The 19928-nt window shown below is 40.0% G+C and overlaps 1 protein-coding gene across 3 annotated transcripts in view; it reads right to left on the bottom strand.

Moving 5' to 3' along the window:
• EPM2A (EPM2A glucan phosphatase, laforin) overlaps positions 1 to 19518 on the bottom strand; it is an 86790-nt gene extending 67272 nt beyond the window's left edge. For 2 of the 3 annotated variants that reach the window (XM_012452848.3, XM_064360597.1), the window contains exon 1: positions 19218 to 19518. In XM_012452848.3, coding sequence (XP_012308271.3) covers positions 19218 to 19518 — 301 coding nt within the window. The remainder of the gene's footprint in view (positions 1 to 19217) is intronic. The other variant, XM_064360598.1, reaches the window with a different exon arrangement.
• Between the last annotated feature and the right edge of the window lie 410 nt (positions 19519 to 19928).

The raw sequence follows: 19928 nt of genomic DNA, 5'->3' as shown, positions 1-19928 counted from the left end.
CATCACACTACCTGACTTCAAAACTATATTACAAGGCTACAATAACCAAAACAGAATGGTGCTGATACTAAAACAGATATATAGACCAATGGAACAGAACAGAGGCCTCAGAGATAACACCACACATCTACAACCATCTGATCTTTGACAGACCTGACAAAAACAAGCAATGGAGAACGAATTCCCTATTTAATAAATGGTGCTGGGAAAACTGGCTAGCCATATGCAGAAAACTGAAACTAGACCTCTTCCTTACACCTTATACAAAAATTAACTCAAGATGAATTAAAGACTTAAACGTAAGACCTAAAACCATAAAAACTCTAGAAGAAAACCTAGGCAATATCATTCAGGACATAGGCCTGGGCAAAGAGTTCATGACTAAAACACCAAAAGCAATGGCAACAAAAGTCAAAATGGACAAACAGGATCTAATTAAACTAAACAGCTTCTGCAGAGCAAAAGAAACTATCATCAGAGTGAACAGGCAACCTACAGAATGGGAGAAAATGTTTGCAATCTATCCCATCTGACAAAGGGTTAATATCCAGAATCTATAAGGAACTTAAACAAATTTACAAGAAAAAGGCAAACAACTCCATCAAAAAGTGGGCAAAGTATATGAACAGACACTTCTCAAAATAAGACATTTCTGTGGCCAACAAACATATGAAAAGAAGCTCATCATCACTGGTCATTAGAGAAATACAAATCAAAACCACAGTGAGATAACATCTCACGCCAGTTAGAATGGTGATCATTAAAAAGTCAGGAAACAACAGATGCTGGAAAGGATGTGGAGAAACAGGAACGCTTTTACACTGTTGGTGGGAGTGTAAATTAGTTCAGCCACTGGGGAAGACAGTGTGGCAATTCCTCAAGGATCTAGAACCAGAAATACCATTTGACCCAGCAATCTCATTACTGGATATATACCCAAAGGATTATAAATCATTCTATTCTAAAGACACATGCACACGTATGTTTACTGCAGCACTGTTCACAATAGCAAAGACTTGGAACCAACCCAAATTTCCATCAATGACAGACGGGGTAAAGAAAATGTGGCACGTATACACCATGGAATACTATGAAGCCATAAGAAAGGATGAGTTCATGTCCTTTGCAGAGACATGAAAGAAGCTGGAAATATCCAACAGAAAACCAAACACCACATGTTCTCACTCATAAGTGGGAGCTGAACAATGAGAACACATGGACCCAGAGAGGGGAACATCACATATTGGAGTTTGTTGTTGGTGTGGGGGAGGCTAGGGAAGGGATAGCATTAAGAGAAATACCTAATGTAGATGACGGGTTGAAGGTTGCAGCAAACCACTATGGCATGTGTATACCTATGTAACAAACCTACATGTTCTGCACATGTATCCCAGAACTTAAAGTATAATAAAAATATATATATAAAGAAAAAAGACTTAGCAGGGAAGGACCTAGAATAGAGTGCTTCGACGTGCTACTTGTACTCACCTCATGCTCTTACTTGTTTATTAATCAGGTCACTTTAGGTTCAGCTGTTCAGCTTGCAGTGAATTTACCTAAATAATCTATGAGCCAGCCAGACTTGCTTTCTAATTTGTGCACAAAGAAATTGTGAGGGTCTTCTAAAATTGTTTGCTGAAACTAAGACACACTGTTCCTCCACTTTTCCCCTGGAACATGTGGGGATTGATATTTAATCAGGTAAAACTTCTAAATCAATTTTTAAATCTACTTCAAAAATATGTAATGATGGTGAAAATATCAGAGGTGTTTTACATGATGTGTTTCCTAAGTTTTGTTGCAAATCACCGAAAGCTATCTATCATCTTCTCCCCCAGAATTGTTAATGCTTATGTACACAGATATACAGGTTATCATTACTCTATATATTAGAAGAGAGGAAATGTGGCTTATTATTATGACCACAAGAGAAAGATATAAAGTTGTCAGTAACATATTAATTCAACTTTAGTTATTCTTTTTAAAAAAAACAAAACTTTTTTTTCTTCCTGAAAACAGCAAAGATCTGGCATAAAACAATTAAAATGTTATATAAATTTTAGCCATTTAAAAATAAAGATTTATTCTATCTACATCAAGTTTTATAAATAACTTTAAACAGCCTAATTTTTCAAAGCAACTACTCTCTTATACAGAATTCAGTGATTATGTCAGCTTAAAAATTGCATTGACAGTCTCTTTATAAGTGAAAACTAGAAATCCATTACGCTGATAAATAATTCTAATCTTCTTCATGCTATAGGATAAGACTACTGTTATACATTTATGCCATTACTTACCTCAAAACCTTTATATCAACAAAAGTCAGCAAGAAATTATTCACCAAGCTTTACAAGTGTACTTATTTAACTCATCTTGTGAGATTAATTTTCTAGGAAATTCTGACACAAAGTAAACTGATATGAAACCATGATAAAGTGTTTCGCAAACACGTCATAAACATCAAGATTTCATATAACAACTGTGTAATGGTCCTCTGATGACAGAATAAAATAGGCATCACTGGTATTATCATTTAAAAAGGATATCCATCAGCTTAATTTTAAAAACATTATTTTAAAATTGTCATAAAGAGCCAATAGCATGATTTTTGTGGGTGATCTTTAACTGATTTTAATTACCTACATCAAAGTAATCTGCTTACATCTGAGTAAAATTGAGCTATCTAATACTTCTTCCCAAATGAATCAGAAGTTCTAAATAAATTGCTAAGTTTAAGAGATTGCCCTCACATTTACTTCATTAAATATTTTTCAAATGAATGGAAATGGTTACTCTGAATTGTTTGAGAGAAAGGGATTGTATGGGATGAGAAAGGAGAAAGATAAGGTTGGGAAACAATAAGGTACTCATTTAAAATAGTGATTAAATTCTTTTCTAAAAGATGATACACAAACCATAAAAATTACAGTAGCATGCAAGGGAAATACTGCCACCTGGTGGAAACTGAATATAAAGAAAGTCAAATTCGAAAAGATTTCAAGAATTTCCTACCACTTTTCATTTGGAATAATAGAGCTTAATAATTTTCAAAGTACTCTAAAATGTATTATTTCTCAAACAATCCAGTGGGACAGATAGCAGAAGTGTTAGTACCTCTTTTCCTGAGTCTAAATTTTAAGATTAAATGACCTGACAATCCTATACTTATTTAGTAGCAAAGCAAGGACTGAAGCCCAAAGCTGCTGGCTCTCAGTTCACTGCTGTTCATACGATATTTGCCTTCCTAAAAAGCCTTTGACAACTCTACTCTTGTCCAAATATTGTACCTCACAGAGGATAAAATTGAGACTCAGAGATTATCATGTCCAAGAGGTCTTGGAAAAAATAGACTGAAGCAGTACCCAACTGCCATTAATATTCTTAGACTTCCATTTTTCCTTTGAAATTCCTATGATATTTGTGTACTATTCCATAAGACAGACATATCTCTTTTAATTTATAAATAATGCTTTTTTTCCTCAAATGTCTTTTAGAAAAACTGATACTTTAAGACAATGTTGCATCTTTATCTCATGTTAGAAACTTCCAGGTGCATAAGCACATTGAAGAAGGGAAATGGAGTGTATGCTAGTTTGAAATTTCTGGAAAGTGCCTTGCTCAATTTCATACATTTATCAAGCATTTAATGAACATCTGCTACATGACAAGCATTGTTTTTGGTCCCATGGCTTGCTGTAATTCCAACCCCAAAGTATCAGTGGCATAAAAGAGCAAAGGTTTGGGCTGGCCATGGTGGCTCACACCTGTAATCCCAGCACTTTGGCAGGCTGAGGTGGGCAGATGGCTTGAGCTCAGGAGTTCAAGACCAGCCTGGGCAACATGGCAAAACCCTGTCTCTACCAAAAACAATAAAGCAAACAACAACAACAAAATATATATATATACACACGCACAAGTTATCTGGGCATGGTGGTGCACACGCCTGTAGTCTCAGCTACTTGGGAGGCTGAGGCGGGAAGGTCACCTGAGCCAGAGAGGTCTAGGCTGCAGTGAGACGTGATCACGCCACTGCACTCCAGCCCAGGAGAAAGAGTGAGACTCTGTCTCAAAACAAACAAAAAGAGCAAGGGTTTGATAACCTCCCATGTTAGAGTTCATTACAGATTGGCTAAGGTCTCTTGTTCACATTGTCATCATTTTCATGCTGACCATCAGGGCAATTACTATTTGAAACAGGAATAATAATTTATTGGCAAAGAGAAAGGAGAATGAGACAATGAAACAGGAAGTGATACACAGAACTTCTCATATTTTACTGGGCAAAGCAAGCCACATGACAAAGATAGACTTCTTCAACAGAGTGAAGAATAATCTTCCCCTGGAGAAAGGATATGGATACTGGTAAACAGTAACCACCTACCACACTCCAACATTTCCAAGGTATACCAGGGAAAGGCGGTTCTGGGAAACATGGAGGAAAGAGATCAGATATCTCTGTATATATGATAGGAATTCAAGCAGTTTTATTTAAATATTAAAAGAAGGGGTTTGCATAGAAGGCTGGAAGACTTGGAATGCTTAGGTTTCAGATATCCAAGATGTAAATGACTACATATTCACAAGCAGAGAAAAGGTAACTTAGCATGTTTTTGAATGTTAAACTAAGACTCGAAGTCCCAGTTCTGGACAAAGTACTTTATCAGTGCAAATCCATAGGAGCTGCCTGCATCCAGTGAAGGGTCTCACATCTTATCAGGAATAACACTGCAGGGTTGCTTATTGGGCATATACACAAAATTATAGCCAGGTGGGTAGTTATGTCAGAGCCTGATGTACACCAATTATACCTAAATCAACACATTAGGGTTGCCTAACATATATACATAAAACTCACAAACAGTTGAGTGAGGACAACAAAGCCAGAAAGTGCACTAATCATACACATAACCAAAATATGTAACTTCACTAAACTGCATGCTATTTTTATAGCTCAATAACATTTGCTCCAGCTGGAAGGGTGCACGTTGTTCCTTCCCTCTGCTAATGCTAGAAGGTTAAGTCTCAAACAAGAAGCTCTAATCAAAGCCTTTATACTAAATCCAATCAACAATGATGGTCTAGGTAGCCACTGGAGTAAAACAGAGCAACTGTACCTACAATGCACTAAAAGACCAGAGCAGACACCACACAGAGATTAAAATACTATGCCCTCGTACTCCAAATCCAAAGGAGTGTATATACGCACGTGTTAGTGTTGTGTATTAATAAGATGGTTTTGTTTAAATACATTCAATAATTTTATATTGTATAATTGCTTGCTATGTTTAAGTATTATATAATAAATATAAATTACTTGAAGAGGCTACCTTCTATAGGCTAAATGTTTGTGTTACTCCAAAATTCAGGTTTAAACTTAATCCCCAATCCAATGATATTAAGGTATGGAATTTTTGGAAAGTGATTAAGTCATAAGGGCTCCACCCTCAATGGGATTATTGTCTTTATAAAAGGGTTTGAGGGCATGAGTTCATCCCTTTTCCTCTTCTGCCATGTGAGACTGCAGCAAGAAGGTATAATCTTGAAAGCAAAGAGAAAGCCAAACCTGCTAATACTGGTGCCTTAATCTTCAACTTCCCAGCCTCCAGAACTGTAAGAAATAAATTTATTTATAAGTTACCCAATCTAAGGTATTTTTGTCATACCAACCTGAAAAGACTAAGACACTACTTCTGATTGGTTTTCATATTATTATACCAAAGTCAGTGGAGTGAATGTATCATGGTTTATTATAGAACTAAAACTGCCATGATTATGTGAGAAATCCAAGGAAACAGTACAGTACTAAGACAGGAAGTGGCAGGAGATGAGCAGGCAAAAGCAAATAATTGCCAGATTGTGAGAAACCAGAAAGCCCATACTAAGAAGTTGACACTTATTTTTTAGGCACTAGGAAATCATCTGATATGGTTTGGCTGTGTCCTCACCCAAATCTCATCTTGAATTGTAGCCATAATTTCCATTTATCATGAGAGGAACCTGGTGGGAGGTAACTGAATCATGGGGGTGGGTTTTTTCCCAATGCTATTGTCATGATAGTGAATAAGTCTCATGAGATCAGATGGTTTTACAAAAGGGCATACCCTTGTACATGTCCTTTTGTCTGCTGACGTATAAGATGTGATTTTGCCCTTCTTTTGCCTTCTGCCATGACTGTGAGGCCTGCCTAGCCATGTGCAACTATGAATCAATTCAACTTCCTTCCTTTATAAATTACCGAGTCTCGGGTATGTCTTTATTAGCAGTATGAGAACAGACTAATACAGTAAATTGGTACCAGTAGAGTGGGGTGCTGCTGTAAAGATACTTTAAAACATGGAAGTGACTTTGGAACTGAGTAACAGGCTGAGGCTGGAACACTTTGGAGGGCTGAGAAGAAGACAGAAAAATGTGGGAAAGTTTGGAACTTCCTAGAGACTTGGAGGGCTCAGAAGACAGGAAGATGTGGGAAAGTTTGAAACTTCCTAGAGACTTGTTAAACAGCTTTGACCAAAATGCTCATAGTGACATAGACAATAAAGTCCAGGCTGAGGTGGTCTCAGATGGAGACAAGGAACTTGTTGGGAACTGGAGTAAAGGTCACTCTTGCTATGCAGAGACTGGCACCATTTTACCCCTGCCCTAGAGATATGTGGAACTTTGAACTTGAGAGAGATGATTTAGGGTATCTGGTGGAAGAAATTTCTAAGCAGCAAAGCATTCAAGAGGAAGAACAGCATAAAAGGTTGTAACACTTGCAACCTGATGATGCAAAAGAAAAGGGAAAAAAAATGATTTTCTGGGGAGAAACCCAAGATGGTTGCAGAAATTTGCATAATTAATGAGCCAAAGGTTCATCACCAAGACAATGGGGAAAATGTCTCCAGGGAATGTCAGAGACCTTTGCAGCAGCCCCTCCCATCACAGGCCTGGAGAAGTTAGAGGCAAAAATGGTTTTGTGGGCCAGGCCCAGGGCCCACTGCTGGGTGCCCTATAACCCACCCACTCCAGCTGTGGCTAAAAGGGGCCAAAATACAGCTCAAGCCATGGCTTCAGAGAGTATAAGCCCCAAGCATTGGCAGCTTCCAGGTGGTATTGAGCCTGTTGACACACGGAAGTCAAGAACTGAGGTTTGGGAACCTCCACCTAGATTTCAGAGGATGTATGGAAATGCCTGGATGTCCAAGCAGAAGTTTGCTGCAGAGGCAGGGCCCTTCTGCAGAACCTCTGTTAAAGCAGCGCAGAAGGGAAACGTGGGATTGGAGTCCCCACATAGAGTCCCCACTGGGGCACTGCCTAATGGAGCTGTTTGAAGAGGGCCACCATTCTCCAGACCTCAGAATGGTGGATCCACCAATATCTTGCACTGTGTGCCTGGAAAAGCTACAGACACTCAACACCAGCCCATGAAAGCAGCCAGGAGTGGGGCTGGACACTGCAAAGTCACAGGGAAGGAGCTGCCCAAGACCATGGGAGCCCACCTCTTGCATCAATGTGACCTGGATGTGAGACATAAAGTCAAAGATCATTTTGGAACTTTAAGGTTTAATGACTGCCCTATTGGGTTTCAGACTTCATGGGGCCTGTTGCCCTTCATTTTGGCCAATGTCTCCCATTTTGAACTGGTATATTTACCCACTGCCTGTAACTCCATTGTATCTGGGAAGTAACTAATTTGCTTCTGATTTGACAGGCTGACAGGCAGAAGGGGCTTGCCTTGTCTCAGATGAGACTTTGGAATGTGGACTTTTGAGTTAATGCTGAAATGAGTTAAGACTTTGGGGGACTGTCAGGAAGGCATGATTGGTTTTGAAATGTGAGGACATAAGATTTTGGAGGGGACAGGGCAGGAGGATATGGTTTGTCTGTGTCTCCACACAAATCTCATCTTGAATTGTAGCTCCCATCATTCCCATATGTCATGGGAGGGAAGTGGTGGCAGGTAACTGAATCATGGGGATGGGCTCATATTGTTCTCATAATAGTGAAGAAGTCTCACAAGATCTGATGGTTTTATAAAATAAAGTTCCCCTGCACAGACTCTCTGGCCTGCCACCATGTAAAATGTGACTGCTCCTCATTTGCCTTCTGCCATAATTATGAGGCTTCTCCAGCCATGTAGAATTGATAGTCAATTAAAGCTCGTTTCTTTATAAATTACCCAGATTCAAGTATGTTTTATTAGCAATGTGAGAACAGAATAATACATCATCTAAATATTTTGATTAAACATGTGACATCCCATCTTCATAAAAACCCTAGAAGAAAACCTAGGCAAAACCATTCAGGACATAGGCATAGGCAAGAACTTCAAGGCTAAAACACTAAAAGCAATGGCAACAAAAGCCAAAATAGACAAATGGGATTTAATTAAACTCCAGAGCTTCTGTACAGCAAAGGAAACAATCATTAGAGCGAACCGGCAACCAACAGAATGGGAAAAAAATTTTGCAATCTACCCATCGGACAAAGGGCTAATATCCAGAATCTACAAAGAACTAAAATAGATTTACAAAACAAAAACAAAACAAACCCATTCAAACATGGGCAAAGGAAATAAACAGACACTTTTCAAAAGAAGACATCTATGAGGCCAAGAAACATATGAAAAAATGCTCATCATCACTGGTCATTAGAGAAGCAAATAAAAACCACATTGAGATACCATCTCACACCAGTTAGAATGATGATCATTAAAAAATCAGGAGACAACAGATGCTGGAGAGGATGTGGAGAAATGAGAACACTTTTACACTGTTGGTGGGAGGGCAAATTAGTGCAAACATTGTGGAAAACAGTGTGGCAATTCCTCAAGGATCTAGAAATAGAAATACCATTTGACTGAGCAATCCCATTACTGGGTATATACCCAAAGAATTATAAATTTTCCTATTATAAAGACACATGCACACATATGTTCATTGCAGCACTGTTTACAGTAACAAAGACCTGGAACCAATCCAAACGTCCAACAACAATAGACTGGATAAAGAAAATGTGGCATATATACACTATGGAATACTACGCAGCCATAAAAAACAATGAGTTCATATCCTTCAAAGGGACATGGATGAATCTGGAAACCATCATTCTCAGCAAACTGACACAAGAACAGAAAACCAAACACCACATGTTCTCACTCACAGGCGAGTGTTGAATAATTAGAACATGTCGACACAGGGAGGGGAGCATCACACACTGTCCCAGGGAGGGACAGCAGGGGGTGGGGAGGGATAACGTGGGGAGAAATACCAGATATAGGTGATGGGGGGATGAAGGCAGCAAACCACCTTGCCATGTATGTACCTATGCAATAATCCTGCATGATCTGCACATGTACCCCAGAATCAAAAGTACAATAAAAAAAAGAAAGAAAAACAAATACAATTCTAGTAGCACATAGAGGAAGGACTGAATAGAGAAGGAACACAAAGTAGTTCCTGTAGAAGTTATTTACATCATGTAGAAGGCATGAGGAAACAATCCAGGGCAGAGGCAGCAGGATGAAAATCAAAAGGATTGGGGACTGAAATACTTCAATTGCAGAGTCTCTAACAGTGGTCTTCCAAACCAGTTGATTATCAAAAGCATCTGGGGAAATTAGGAAGTTTGTATTCCCCAGCCAATTTCAGAACTATTAAATTAAAATTTCAAAGGATTTGGCCTAAGAAGTACTCATTACACCACAGGAGCTTATCATACAGGCAGCCCAGCGTACAAAAGTTCTATGTTTCACACATTTGAATGACTAAGCTGCAGTGTTTTTAAATCAGGAATACATAAAAAGAATCTTTACAGAGATTAATAATGAGTTGAGGTTTGAATATATTGAGTTTAAACTACTTACAGGACACCCAGATAAAAGGCTTGTAGACAAGAGGATATATAGGTCTGAGCCCAGAAGAGAGATTAGAACAAAGATACAACGTCCTAGAATTAGAGAAGGTCTTCCAGAGAAAGAATTTAGCTTGAGATAAGAGGTGATCTCATAAAAGAGCTCAAAGAGCACCTACATCTAAGAGTAGTGTGCAGAAAGATTATAACATTAGATTTGGTAAAGGAAGGATAAATATACCTAACAGATAATTCCATTAAATCAAATGTCTTTTAGAAAAAGTTTGTATCATTTTTCATTAGACTAATAGAGCTTAATAATTTTCAAGGACTTTAAAAATGCATTCTTCCTCAATAAAAATTCCAGTGGGAAACATGAGCAGGTCTTCAAAAAGTTCATAGAAAATGCACACTGTGGAAAAACTATGCATAGATTTCAAAATATTTTGGAACTACGATAAACTAATACTAACTTGGTATAACATATCTGAACCGGGTCTAGTTTGAGGCACTAAGAAGAACAAGGCGTCAGTTTGAAAACAGCCCCTTTGGAGCAACATGAATTCTCCTTAAAACTGAAGCAAGAACACACATCAAATTTATGCTGAAGTTTGGCTGGAAGAATGGTGAGATCACTGATGCTTTACGAAAAGCATCAAAAGTTTATGGAGACAAAGTCCCAAAGGAATCAGCATTTTATGTTAGATAACTCATTTTAAGAAAGGATGAGATGATGTTGAAGATGAAGCCTGCAGCAACAGACCATCCACATCAACTTACAAAGAAAAAAAATTCTTATTAGGAAGAGGACCAATATTTAACAGCAGAAACAATAGCTGGGTCAGCAGAAACAATAGCTGGGTCAGCTTACACAATTTCTATCTCAAAAATTAAACAGGCTCTCCATTCAGTGGGTGCCAAAACCATTGCACCCAGATCAGCTGCAGACAAGAGCAGAGCTTTCAATGAAAATTTTAAACAAATGAGAGCAAGCTTCTGATGCACTGCTTTCAGGAATTATAACAGGAGATGAAACATGACTTTCCCAGTATGATCCTGAAGACAAAGCACTATCAAAACAATGACTACTGAGAAGTGAAAGTGGCCCAATCAAACCACAAGTCGATGGTTAAGAGAAGATATCATGACAACAGTTTTGGCTATTCTCAAGGCATTTTTCCTATTGACTTTCTGGAAAGCAAAAGAATGATAGCATCTGATTATTATGAGTATTTTGAGAACATTAGCCAAAGCTTTAGCAGAAAAATGCCTGGAAAAGCTTCACCAGAGAGATTTTCCACCATGACTATGCTCCTACTCATTCCTCTCATCAAACAAGGGCGATTTTGTGATATGGGAAATCATTAGGCATCTACCTTACTGTCCTGAGTTGGCTTGGCTCTTTCTGACTTCTTTTTGTTTCCTAATCTTAATGAATCTGTAAAGGGAATCTGTTTTTCTTTAGTTAATAATGCGAAAAAAAAAAAAAAAGACTGCATTAACATGGTTTAATTTCTAAAATCCTCAGTTCTTTAGAGATAGACTAACAGCTGTCATCATTGCTTTAAAAGTATCTTGAGTGTAATGGAACTTACATTGAAAAATAAAGTTTGTGTTTTTTATTTTAATCTTTTAATTCCATTTTCCACAAAATTTTTTAAGTTCCTTCTTATAGTGATGTATTAGTACATCTTTTCTTGAGTCTGAGATTTCTTTATGGGCTGCAATAAAGTAAAGCACTATATGAAACCAATTCATGCATTTCAAACTGACTGCCTATTTGGTGGTTTCCTATTGCATATCTAAGGATTATCTGTAACAATGTCATCTGAGGTGATATTTTTAAAACCTGGACTCTTTCAACACAGCAATAAAAAGGCAAATAAACCCACTGAAAATGAAAATGGACAGAGGATTTGAATAGACTTTTCTCCAAAGAAGATACACATACATATCTTCGTGTGTATAGAAGATACATACACGTCTATCTTCCACATTGACGTACGGCACATCATCAGTCATTAGGGAAATAAACATCACAAGATCCCATTTCACACCCTCTATAATGACTAAAATTAAAAATACACACAATAACAAGAGTATGGAGAAACCAAAACTCTCATACACCACTGGTGAGAGTGGAAAATGGTGCTGTCACCTTGAAAAGCAGTTTGGAATTTCCTTAAAAAGTTAAACATAGAGTTACCATATGACTCAGCCATTCTACTTCTGGGTACATACCCAATACAGTAAAAACATATGTTCACACAAAAACTTGTATGCAAATGTTCACAGCACCATTATTTTAAAAGTGAAAACTTCCTCAACTGATGAATGAATAAAGAAAATGTGGCACACTTATGCAATGAATATTACTCAGCAATAAGAGTTAATGAAGTACTGAGGCATGCTACAACATGTACAAACCTTGAAAACATTAACATTAGTGAAAGAAGCCAGTTACAAAGGGCCACATATTGTATGACTCCATTGCTATGAAATATCCAGAATAGGCAAAGCCCTAGAGACAGAAAGTACATCAGTGTTTGCCTGAGGATACAGGAGGGAGGAAGAAAGATTAACTGGTAATAAGCATAGGGTTTCTTTTTGGAATTGCAAAAATGTCATAGAATAAGTGTTGATAGTTACATCCCATTTTGTGAATGTACAGTGTCCCTCAGTACCTGTGAGTGATTGGTCCCAGGACGACCAGCAGATACCCAAATCTGCAGATCCTCAAGTCCCAGATACAAAATGGCATAGTATTTGCATATAACCTATAGACATCCTCCTGGATGCACTAAGTCCTCAGTTAATGTGGTAGATAGGTTCTCAAAAACTATGACTTTAAGTGAAATGATGCACAACAAACCAATGTTACCGTAGCTAAGTGATATAAATAAGAGTAAAATTTCTAAGGCGTATTTCTGGTCATAAAAACATCACCAGACTTCTCAATAAATATCCAAAACACTTCCCAGATTAAACATTGAAGTAAATGTGAGCTATACACATATTTAAGAAAGATGATTAAAGATGAATGTATTAGTCCATTTTCACACTGCTGATGAAAGATACCTGAGATTGGGCAATTTACAAAAGAAAGAGGCTTAATTGGACTTACAGTTCCATGTGGCTGGGGAAGCCTCACAATTATGGCAGAAGGTAAGAAGAGGCAAGTCAAGTCTTACATGGAAGGCAGCAGGCAAAGAGAGAGACAGCTTGTGCAGGGAAACTCCACCTTTTAAAGCCATCAGATCTCATGAGACTTATTCACTATCAAGAGAAGAGCAAAAGAAAGACCTGCTCTCATGATTAAATTACCTTTCACTGGGTCCCTCCCACAACATGTGGGAATTCAAGATGAGATTTTGGTGGGGACACAGCGAAACATATCAACAAGTAAGAAAATTATTTAACCAATTAGTGGTGAGTCAGTGAGTGACTGTGGTAATGGTGGTAGTGATGGGTTACATTAAGAAACAAATGTTCACAAAGTAAAAAATGAGCACCTCCTGCCACCACTCAGGTCCAAAATGATCACAAATAGGGAGGCTCACTGAGTACTTTGGTAGCATATTATTTGTTGTCAAGCATTTGTATGATTATCATATACTTTACAGATTTTTGTTTGACATTAATTTGTATTCATGTTTTCATTCATCAACCCAATTATTCCAGTTCAGGATTGAGGGTGGCCAGAATTCACCCCTGCAGGTGCTAGGCAGGCACCCACCCTAGACAGGACACCCTTCCATGGCAGGGCACTCATGCACACCCACACTAACTCCGATTGGGACCATATAGACATGTCAAAGAACCTCACAGACACAGCTTTGAAATGTGGGAGGAAACCAGAGGACCTGGAGAGAACCCACACAGACACAGGAAGAACATGCAGACTCTGCACAGACAGGGGCCTGGCAGGAAGTGGTCTTTTTTCTCACTAACATTGTAATGAAACAACTTTGAATGAAAGATGTTATTTGAGGATATGTTGTTCTTTAAATCAGGAGTCCCCAACCTCCAGCCAACTTCCTCTGTTAGGAACCAGGTTGCACAGCAGGAAGTAAGTGGGTGAATGAGTGAGCAAAGCTTCATCTGTATTTACAGCTGGTCCCCATCACTCACATTATGGGCTGAATTCTGCCTGCCTCCTGTCAGATCAGTGGCACAGTAGATTCTCATAGGAGCATGAACCCTATTGTGAACTGCACTTGGGAGAGAGCTAGGCTGCAGACTCCTTATGAGAAGCTAATGCCTGATGATCTTTGGCTGTCTTCTCCCACCCACAGATGGGACCATCTAGTTGCAGAAAAACTCAGGGCTCCCAATGATTCTATATTATGGTGAGTCATATAATTATTTCATTACATATTACAATGAAATAATAATAGAAACAAAGTGCACAATAAATGTAATGTGCTTGAATCATCCCACACCATCCCCACTTCCCCAGTTCGTGAAAAAATTATCTTCCACAAAACGGGTCCCTGATGCCAGAAGGTTAGGGATTGCTGCTCTAAATCATCTCTAGTTACTTACGCTATTAAATACCTAATACAATGCCTACCCATCACTCCACTTGTGTGGAATCAACACAGTACTTGACAGACAGCAAATTCAAGTTTTCCTTTTTAGAATTTTGTAGAATTTTTTTCTGAATATTTTCAATCCAAGATTGGCTGAATCCACAGATGCAGAATCCACAGGGACAGAAGACTGGGTATCCTAAAAACCACTGAACTGTACACTTTAAACGGGTGAATTCCACGATATGTGAATTACATCTCAGCAAGCTGTTATAAAAAACATGAATTTCCAGGATCCATCCATGAGGATTTTGTAGGTCTGTGATTTGAAAAGCTCCCAAGGTGATCCTAATGCATTCCAGGATAGGGCTCACTGGTGTGCCTAGAAAATTCACTAGAAAGTTACTTCACGTTTTATTTTTGACAGAAAAGAAAAAATATCACTAAAGATTGCTCTAGGTAAGCCAAGCGGCAAGAGAGGCTGTCCCTGCCCACGTCCTTGATATGATGTAATAAGAAAGGCACTTCAATTCCATGTCTTCCCAAAATCCCATAATCCAAGTCTAAATGAGAAAAAAACACCAGAAAATTCCCAATTGAGAAACTTTCTGCAAAATACCTGATGAATGCTATTCAAAACTGTCAAGGTCATTGCAGAAATACATAAAGCCTGAGAAACCATCACAGTCATAATGAGGGAATGTATCAATTTCTCTTCCTGGGTCCACAAGGGACGTGGTTTCAAAGGTAAGAACTTTCCAGTGACTTGCCTGACCTGCCTTCTTTCACGTCTCCATCCCAGAGCCTAGAGTTCTTTGTCTAACTTTCATGCGCAGGAAAGGTAAACTGCCAGGTGAGCTCCCTTTCTTTAGAAAGCCCCCAAAGAGCTATGGGAGGATTGTGGGCCAGGCAGCCAATCTGATGTCAAAGTCAAAGATCAATCACTCCACTGGAAGTTTGAAGGAACTCCTCTCATGGGACAAGAACTTGAGTGCGGCAGGAGTAACTCCCAAATTAAAAGACCCCCTGCCCCTCACCTGTGTAGACTCCATCTCTGGATCCCCTCCCACAAAGTGTGGGAGTTCGTTCTCTCTCTCTCTCACTCACTCTCTCTCTCCCACTACTTCTCTTTCTCTCTCTCTCTCTCTGCCTAATAAATTGCTTTTCTGCAAAACTCTTTGGGTCCCATATTTACTTGAATGAGCCTACTGCACCTGTAGGGCCTCTTCACCCATTCCTGGGGGAGGGAGGCCAAGAACCTGGAACACCCAGTTACAATAAAGAATAAATGTAATGTGGGCATATAGATAAGGTCTTGGAAGAGAAAAGATATGTTAGGTAAAAAATAATAAAACATGAATGAAATCTGGATCCTAGTTAATAACCATGTATCACTATTGGTTCCTTCTCACAAGTGTCATACTATAAAATATTAACAATACAGGAAACTGGGCAAGGAGTATATAGGAACTCTCTATACTAATCTAAAATTATTCTAAACAGTTTATTGTTAAAAATACATGTAATATAATTTATCATACATTAAAATAATCCACAAATAAAGCTCAGCTATGGTTACTCAGAAAAGGCATGAAAAGTAGTCAGATATTATCAATAACTGTTAGAAAAAAATTAGTCAGTAGAAAGTACATTCAAATATGACACATATAAAGAAATTAGACAATAAAGACTGGCTATATCTTCAACATAGTCACGAACTTAAAGAAAAACATAAGCTAGATGAGAAGAAAAGGAAAAAATGCAAAAGAATACTGAATGGAACTTCTAGAGATGAGAAATACAGTATCTGAAAATAAAAATTCACTGGATGGGATTCACAGCAGATTAGACCTAGAAGAAAGCCTCAATCTTCTCATTTATATAACAGTGAAACGAATATCTATCTTGCAGTGTTACTGTAAGGAAAAAGGGTAATTTAATTGAAAGCACTTAAGAAGTAATTAGCCCATGATATAAAAAAAGAGAAAACCTCCATTTCTTTCTGTTCTGTGCCCTATTCATCCAATAAATATTTATTGAGCAGCTACTATGTATCAACCACAATTGCAGAATATAAAAGAATTAATAAAATATACAGTCCCTACACTCATAGAGCTCACAATCTGGTAAAAGACAAAAACCAATAAACACACAAATAAATGTTGTACATGATCTCTTTTGTTTTAAACTGTACCATGCATTGTTAGCTGCCTATCTAAGATCCACTTTCCTCATTCTTGGTAATCAGTACACTAAGTTTCTTCAGGAAAGGAATGTGCTCACCTGAATAAAGCACTTTCCCAGTGATATTGTGTTCTCACCCAAATCTCATGTCTGAACAGTAATCTCCAATGTTGGAAGGGGAGCCCGGTGAGAGGTGAGTGAATCATGGGGCAGACTTCCTCCTTGCTGTTCTTGTGAGAGTTCTTATGAGATCTGGTTGTTTAAAAGTGTGTTGCACTTCCTCCTTCTCTCTCTCTTCCCCCTGCTCCAACCATGTAGGATGTGACTGCTTCCCCTTTGCCTTCTGCCATGTTTGTAAGTTTCCTGGGGCCTCCCAAGCCATGCTTCCTATATAGTCTGGAGAACCATGACTCAATTAAACTTCTTTACTTTATAAATTACTCAGTCTTAGGCCATTCTTTATAGTAATGCAAGAAGAACTAATACAGAAAATTGGAACTGGGAAGAGGTGCACTGCTATAAAGATACCTGAAAATGTGGAAGCAGCTTTGGAATCAGGTGTTAGGGAGAGGATGGGACAGTTTGGAGGACTCAAAGGAAGACAGGCAGATGAAGGAAAGTTTAGAACTTCCTAGAGACTTGTGAATGGTTGTGACCAAAATGCTGACAGTGATATGGCTGAGGCGGTCTCAGACAGAGATGAAGAACTTATTGGGAACCACAGTAAACATCACTCATATTATGCTTTAGCACAAAGACTGGCAACATTGCAGCCCTGCTCTAGAAATCTGTGGAAATCTGAACTTGAGAAAGATGATTTAGGGTATCTGGTGGAAGAAATTTCTAAGCAGCAAAGCATTCAAGATGTGGTCTGGCTGCTTCTAACAGCATATGCTCAAATCTATGAGCAAAGAGATATACTTAAAAGGGAAGCAGAGCATAAAAGCTTGTAAAATGTGCAGCTTTGCCACGTGGTAGAAAAGAAAAATCCATTTTTGGGGAAGAACTCAAGCTGGCTGTAAAAATTTCCATAAGTAAAGAGGAGTTGTATGTTAATAGCCAAGGCAATGGAGAAAAGGCCTGGAAGGCATTTCAGAGACCTCCATAGCAGCCCCTCTCACCACAGGCCTGGAGGCCTAGGAGAGAAAAGGGGATTCATGGGTCCAGGGCCCCACTGCTCTGGACAACCTCTTACTATGAATAATAGTAAGACCCTGTAAAGGAAGGATAAACTGAAGAGTGTATCTTTCAATTCTGTCACGGTAAAATAAAAGAATAAATGCTACTAGACCATAAGCCCAGTGGGGTACAAAAAGAGAACAAGGATAATATATAAACATATTCCAGTCGAATCTTATTTACGGATTCTTTGTTTCTACATTATTACAGGCTAAATGGCCCATTTTTTACATATCAACTTCTCAAGAGACATTCATTTCATTGACTTCAACTACTGAGTCACACCCACTCCAGTCTTCAACCTTGCACATTTCCTCTAAAGAAACGGGCTGCCTCAATTCAGACATTGTTGGTGGGAACCGATATTAGTATCACCTTTTCAGGGCATAATTTAGCAGTCTTATTGAAGTATTAAAAAAAAAAAAAAAGACTACATTTTGACCTAATAATTTCACTTGTTTGAATCTACTCTACAGAAACATTCCCGAATGTTCAACGATAACCTGCAAAAGGAATTTCAATTAAGCTACTACTGTCTATAACAGAAAACTGAAAAGAACCTAAATGCACATTGGTAGATGCAAAATAATGTGCTGCCATTTAAAATATATATCTACATGTAAAATAAAGATGTCCCCAACATATTGTTAGGCAAGAAAAGAAAAAATTCAGAATTAGATATTACATAATTTTTGTTTAAAAAAAGTATATGCATATATCACATACATAAATGTATACAGGCAGTGTATTTAAGATGCGTGCAGGAAACACTGTAAGTTTTCACTATGCATATTTCTTTATCATCATTATTATTATTCTATAACCAGCATGTATTGTTTTAGTATTTTAAGCAGTCAGGTCAAGTCTCAATTGTCATATATCTGGGATTAAAAAAGAAAAAAATCCAACATTCAACGTCTTTCCATTAGTTCATTCTCAAAATAAGAAAAAAAATCTATACAGTAAGTAGCACTTTGCAGTCTAGAATTAGCGAAAACGCTGGTTTCGCTGGTTGGATCGTTTTTTTAGTGAACTAGGGCAGGAAAATGAGGACACAGAAACCAACTAAGGCGGAGTTGGGCAGTGAAGCCGTTCGGCGGCGCGCGGCCGGGCAGGCCAGGGACCCGCGCAAGGAGGACTCGGAGGGCGAAGGGGCCCTGGGCGGGAGACAAAGGGCACCGGCCCCTGACGCAGGCGCGGTTGGAAAGAAACTGGGGACTGGGTGTGCGGAAACCAGGTCGGAGAGGCGAGCGACCAAGGGGGCGGGAAGGCGGGCGGGAACGCTGTACGGGTCTAGGGAACCAGTAGGAAGCCGGAGGCGCGGCTAGCGGCGAAAGCGTAGTCCGCAGAGCAGGGTCAGCCCGGGGCGCCCAGCGAGTGCGCAGGGATGCGGGCAAAGAGCCCGGGACGCGCGCCGCGGGGGCCTGCGGGGCCCGTCCGAGGCCGAGCTCCCGCTCCTCGCCGGGGGCCGGCGCCCACTGCCAGTACCTTCCCAGGAAAGCTCTCCTCCCGGCTCCCGCTTCAGGAACTTGTACCAGAACGTGTCCACGCGTCCCGGCTCCGCCCCGTCCTGCGCCGCCTCCTCGGCCGCCAGCTCCACCTCCCCGAGCCAAAGGCCCGGCTCCTGCAGCGCCAGCGACCCAGCGCCCGCCGCGGTGCCCGCGGGCCTCATGAGCACGGCCCCTCCCGGCTCCCAGAGCCCCAGCTCGGGCCGCGACCCCACGACCAGCAGCTCTGGCCGGGCGCCAGCCACGGCGGGCGGCACCACCACCCCGAAGCGGAAGCGCATGGCGAGCGGCCTGCGGCGCGAATCCCCGGGCCCCGAGTCACAGCGGCCGGCAGGCGCTGCCTGAGCGCGAAGCGGCCGCGGCGATTGGGCAGCGGCGCAGGAGGCCCGGGCACAGCCGGGAACACGTGCTGTTCTGCGCCTTCTTTGGGCTGCATCACGCGGCCCCCGAGCCCAGACCGCGTCCAAGCCGGCGGGAAGGGGTCCCGGAGCCGCCAGTCGCCTCTTTCTGCACCGCAGCTCCGCGGGCGGCTGATTTCCACTTGTGGGCGCTGAGGAAGCGGCTAGCCGAAGAAAAGGAAGAGAAAACGGGGTTCGGGAAGGGAGGAAAACTTCTAAGCCAGGCGATCGTCCAGTCCTCTTTCCAAGAGACTGGAAATTAACTTCACGAGGATCGTGAGGAAAGAAATGGC

The sequence above is a fragment of the Aotus nancymaae genome, unplaced genomic scaffold (genome assembly GCF_030222135.1).
Source record: "Aotus nancymaae isolate 86718 unplaced genomic scaffold, 86718_ANA_hifiasm-v0.15.2.pri h1tg000040l, whole genome shotgun sequence".
NCBI lineage: Eukaryota > Metazoa > Chordata > Mammalia > Primates > Aotidae > Aotus > Aotus nancymaae.
This window is presented reverse-complemented; position numbering and strand designations above follow the sequence as displayed.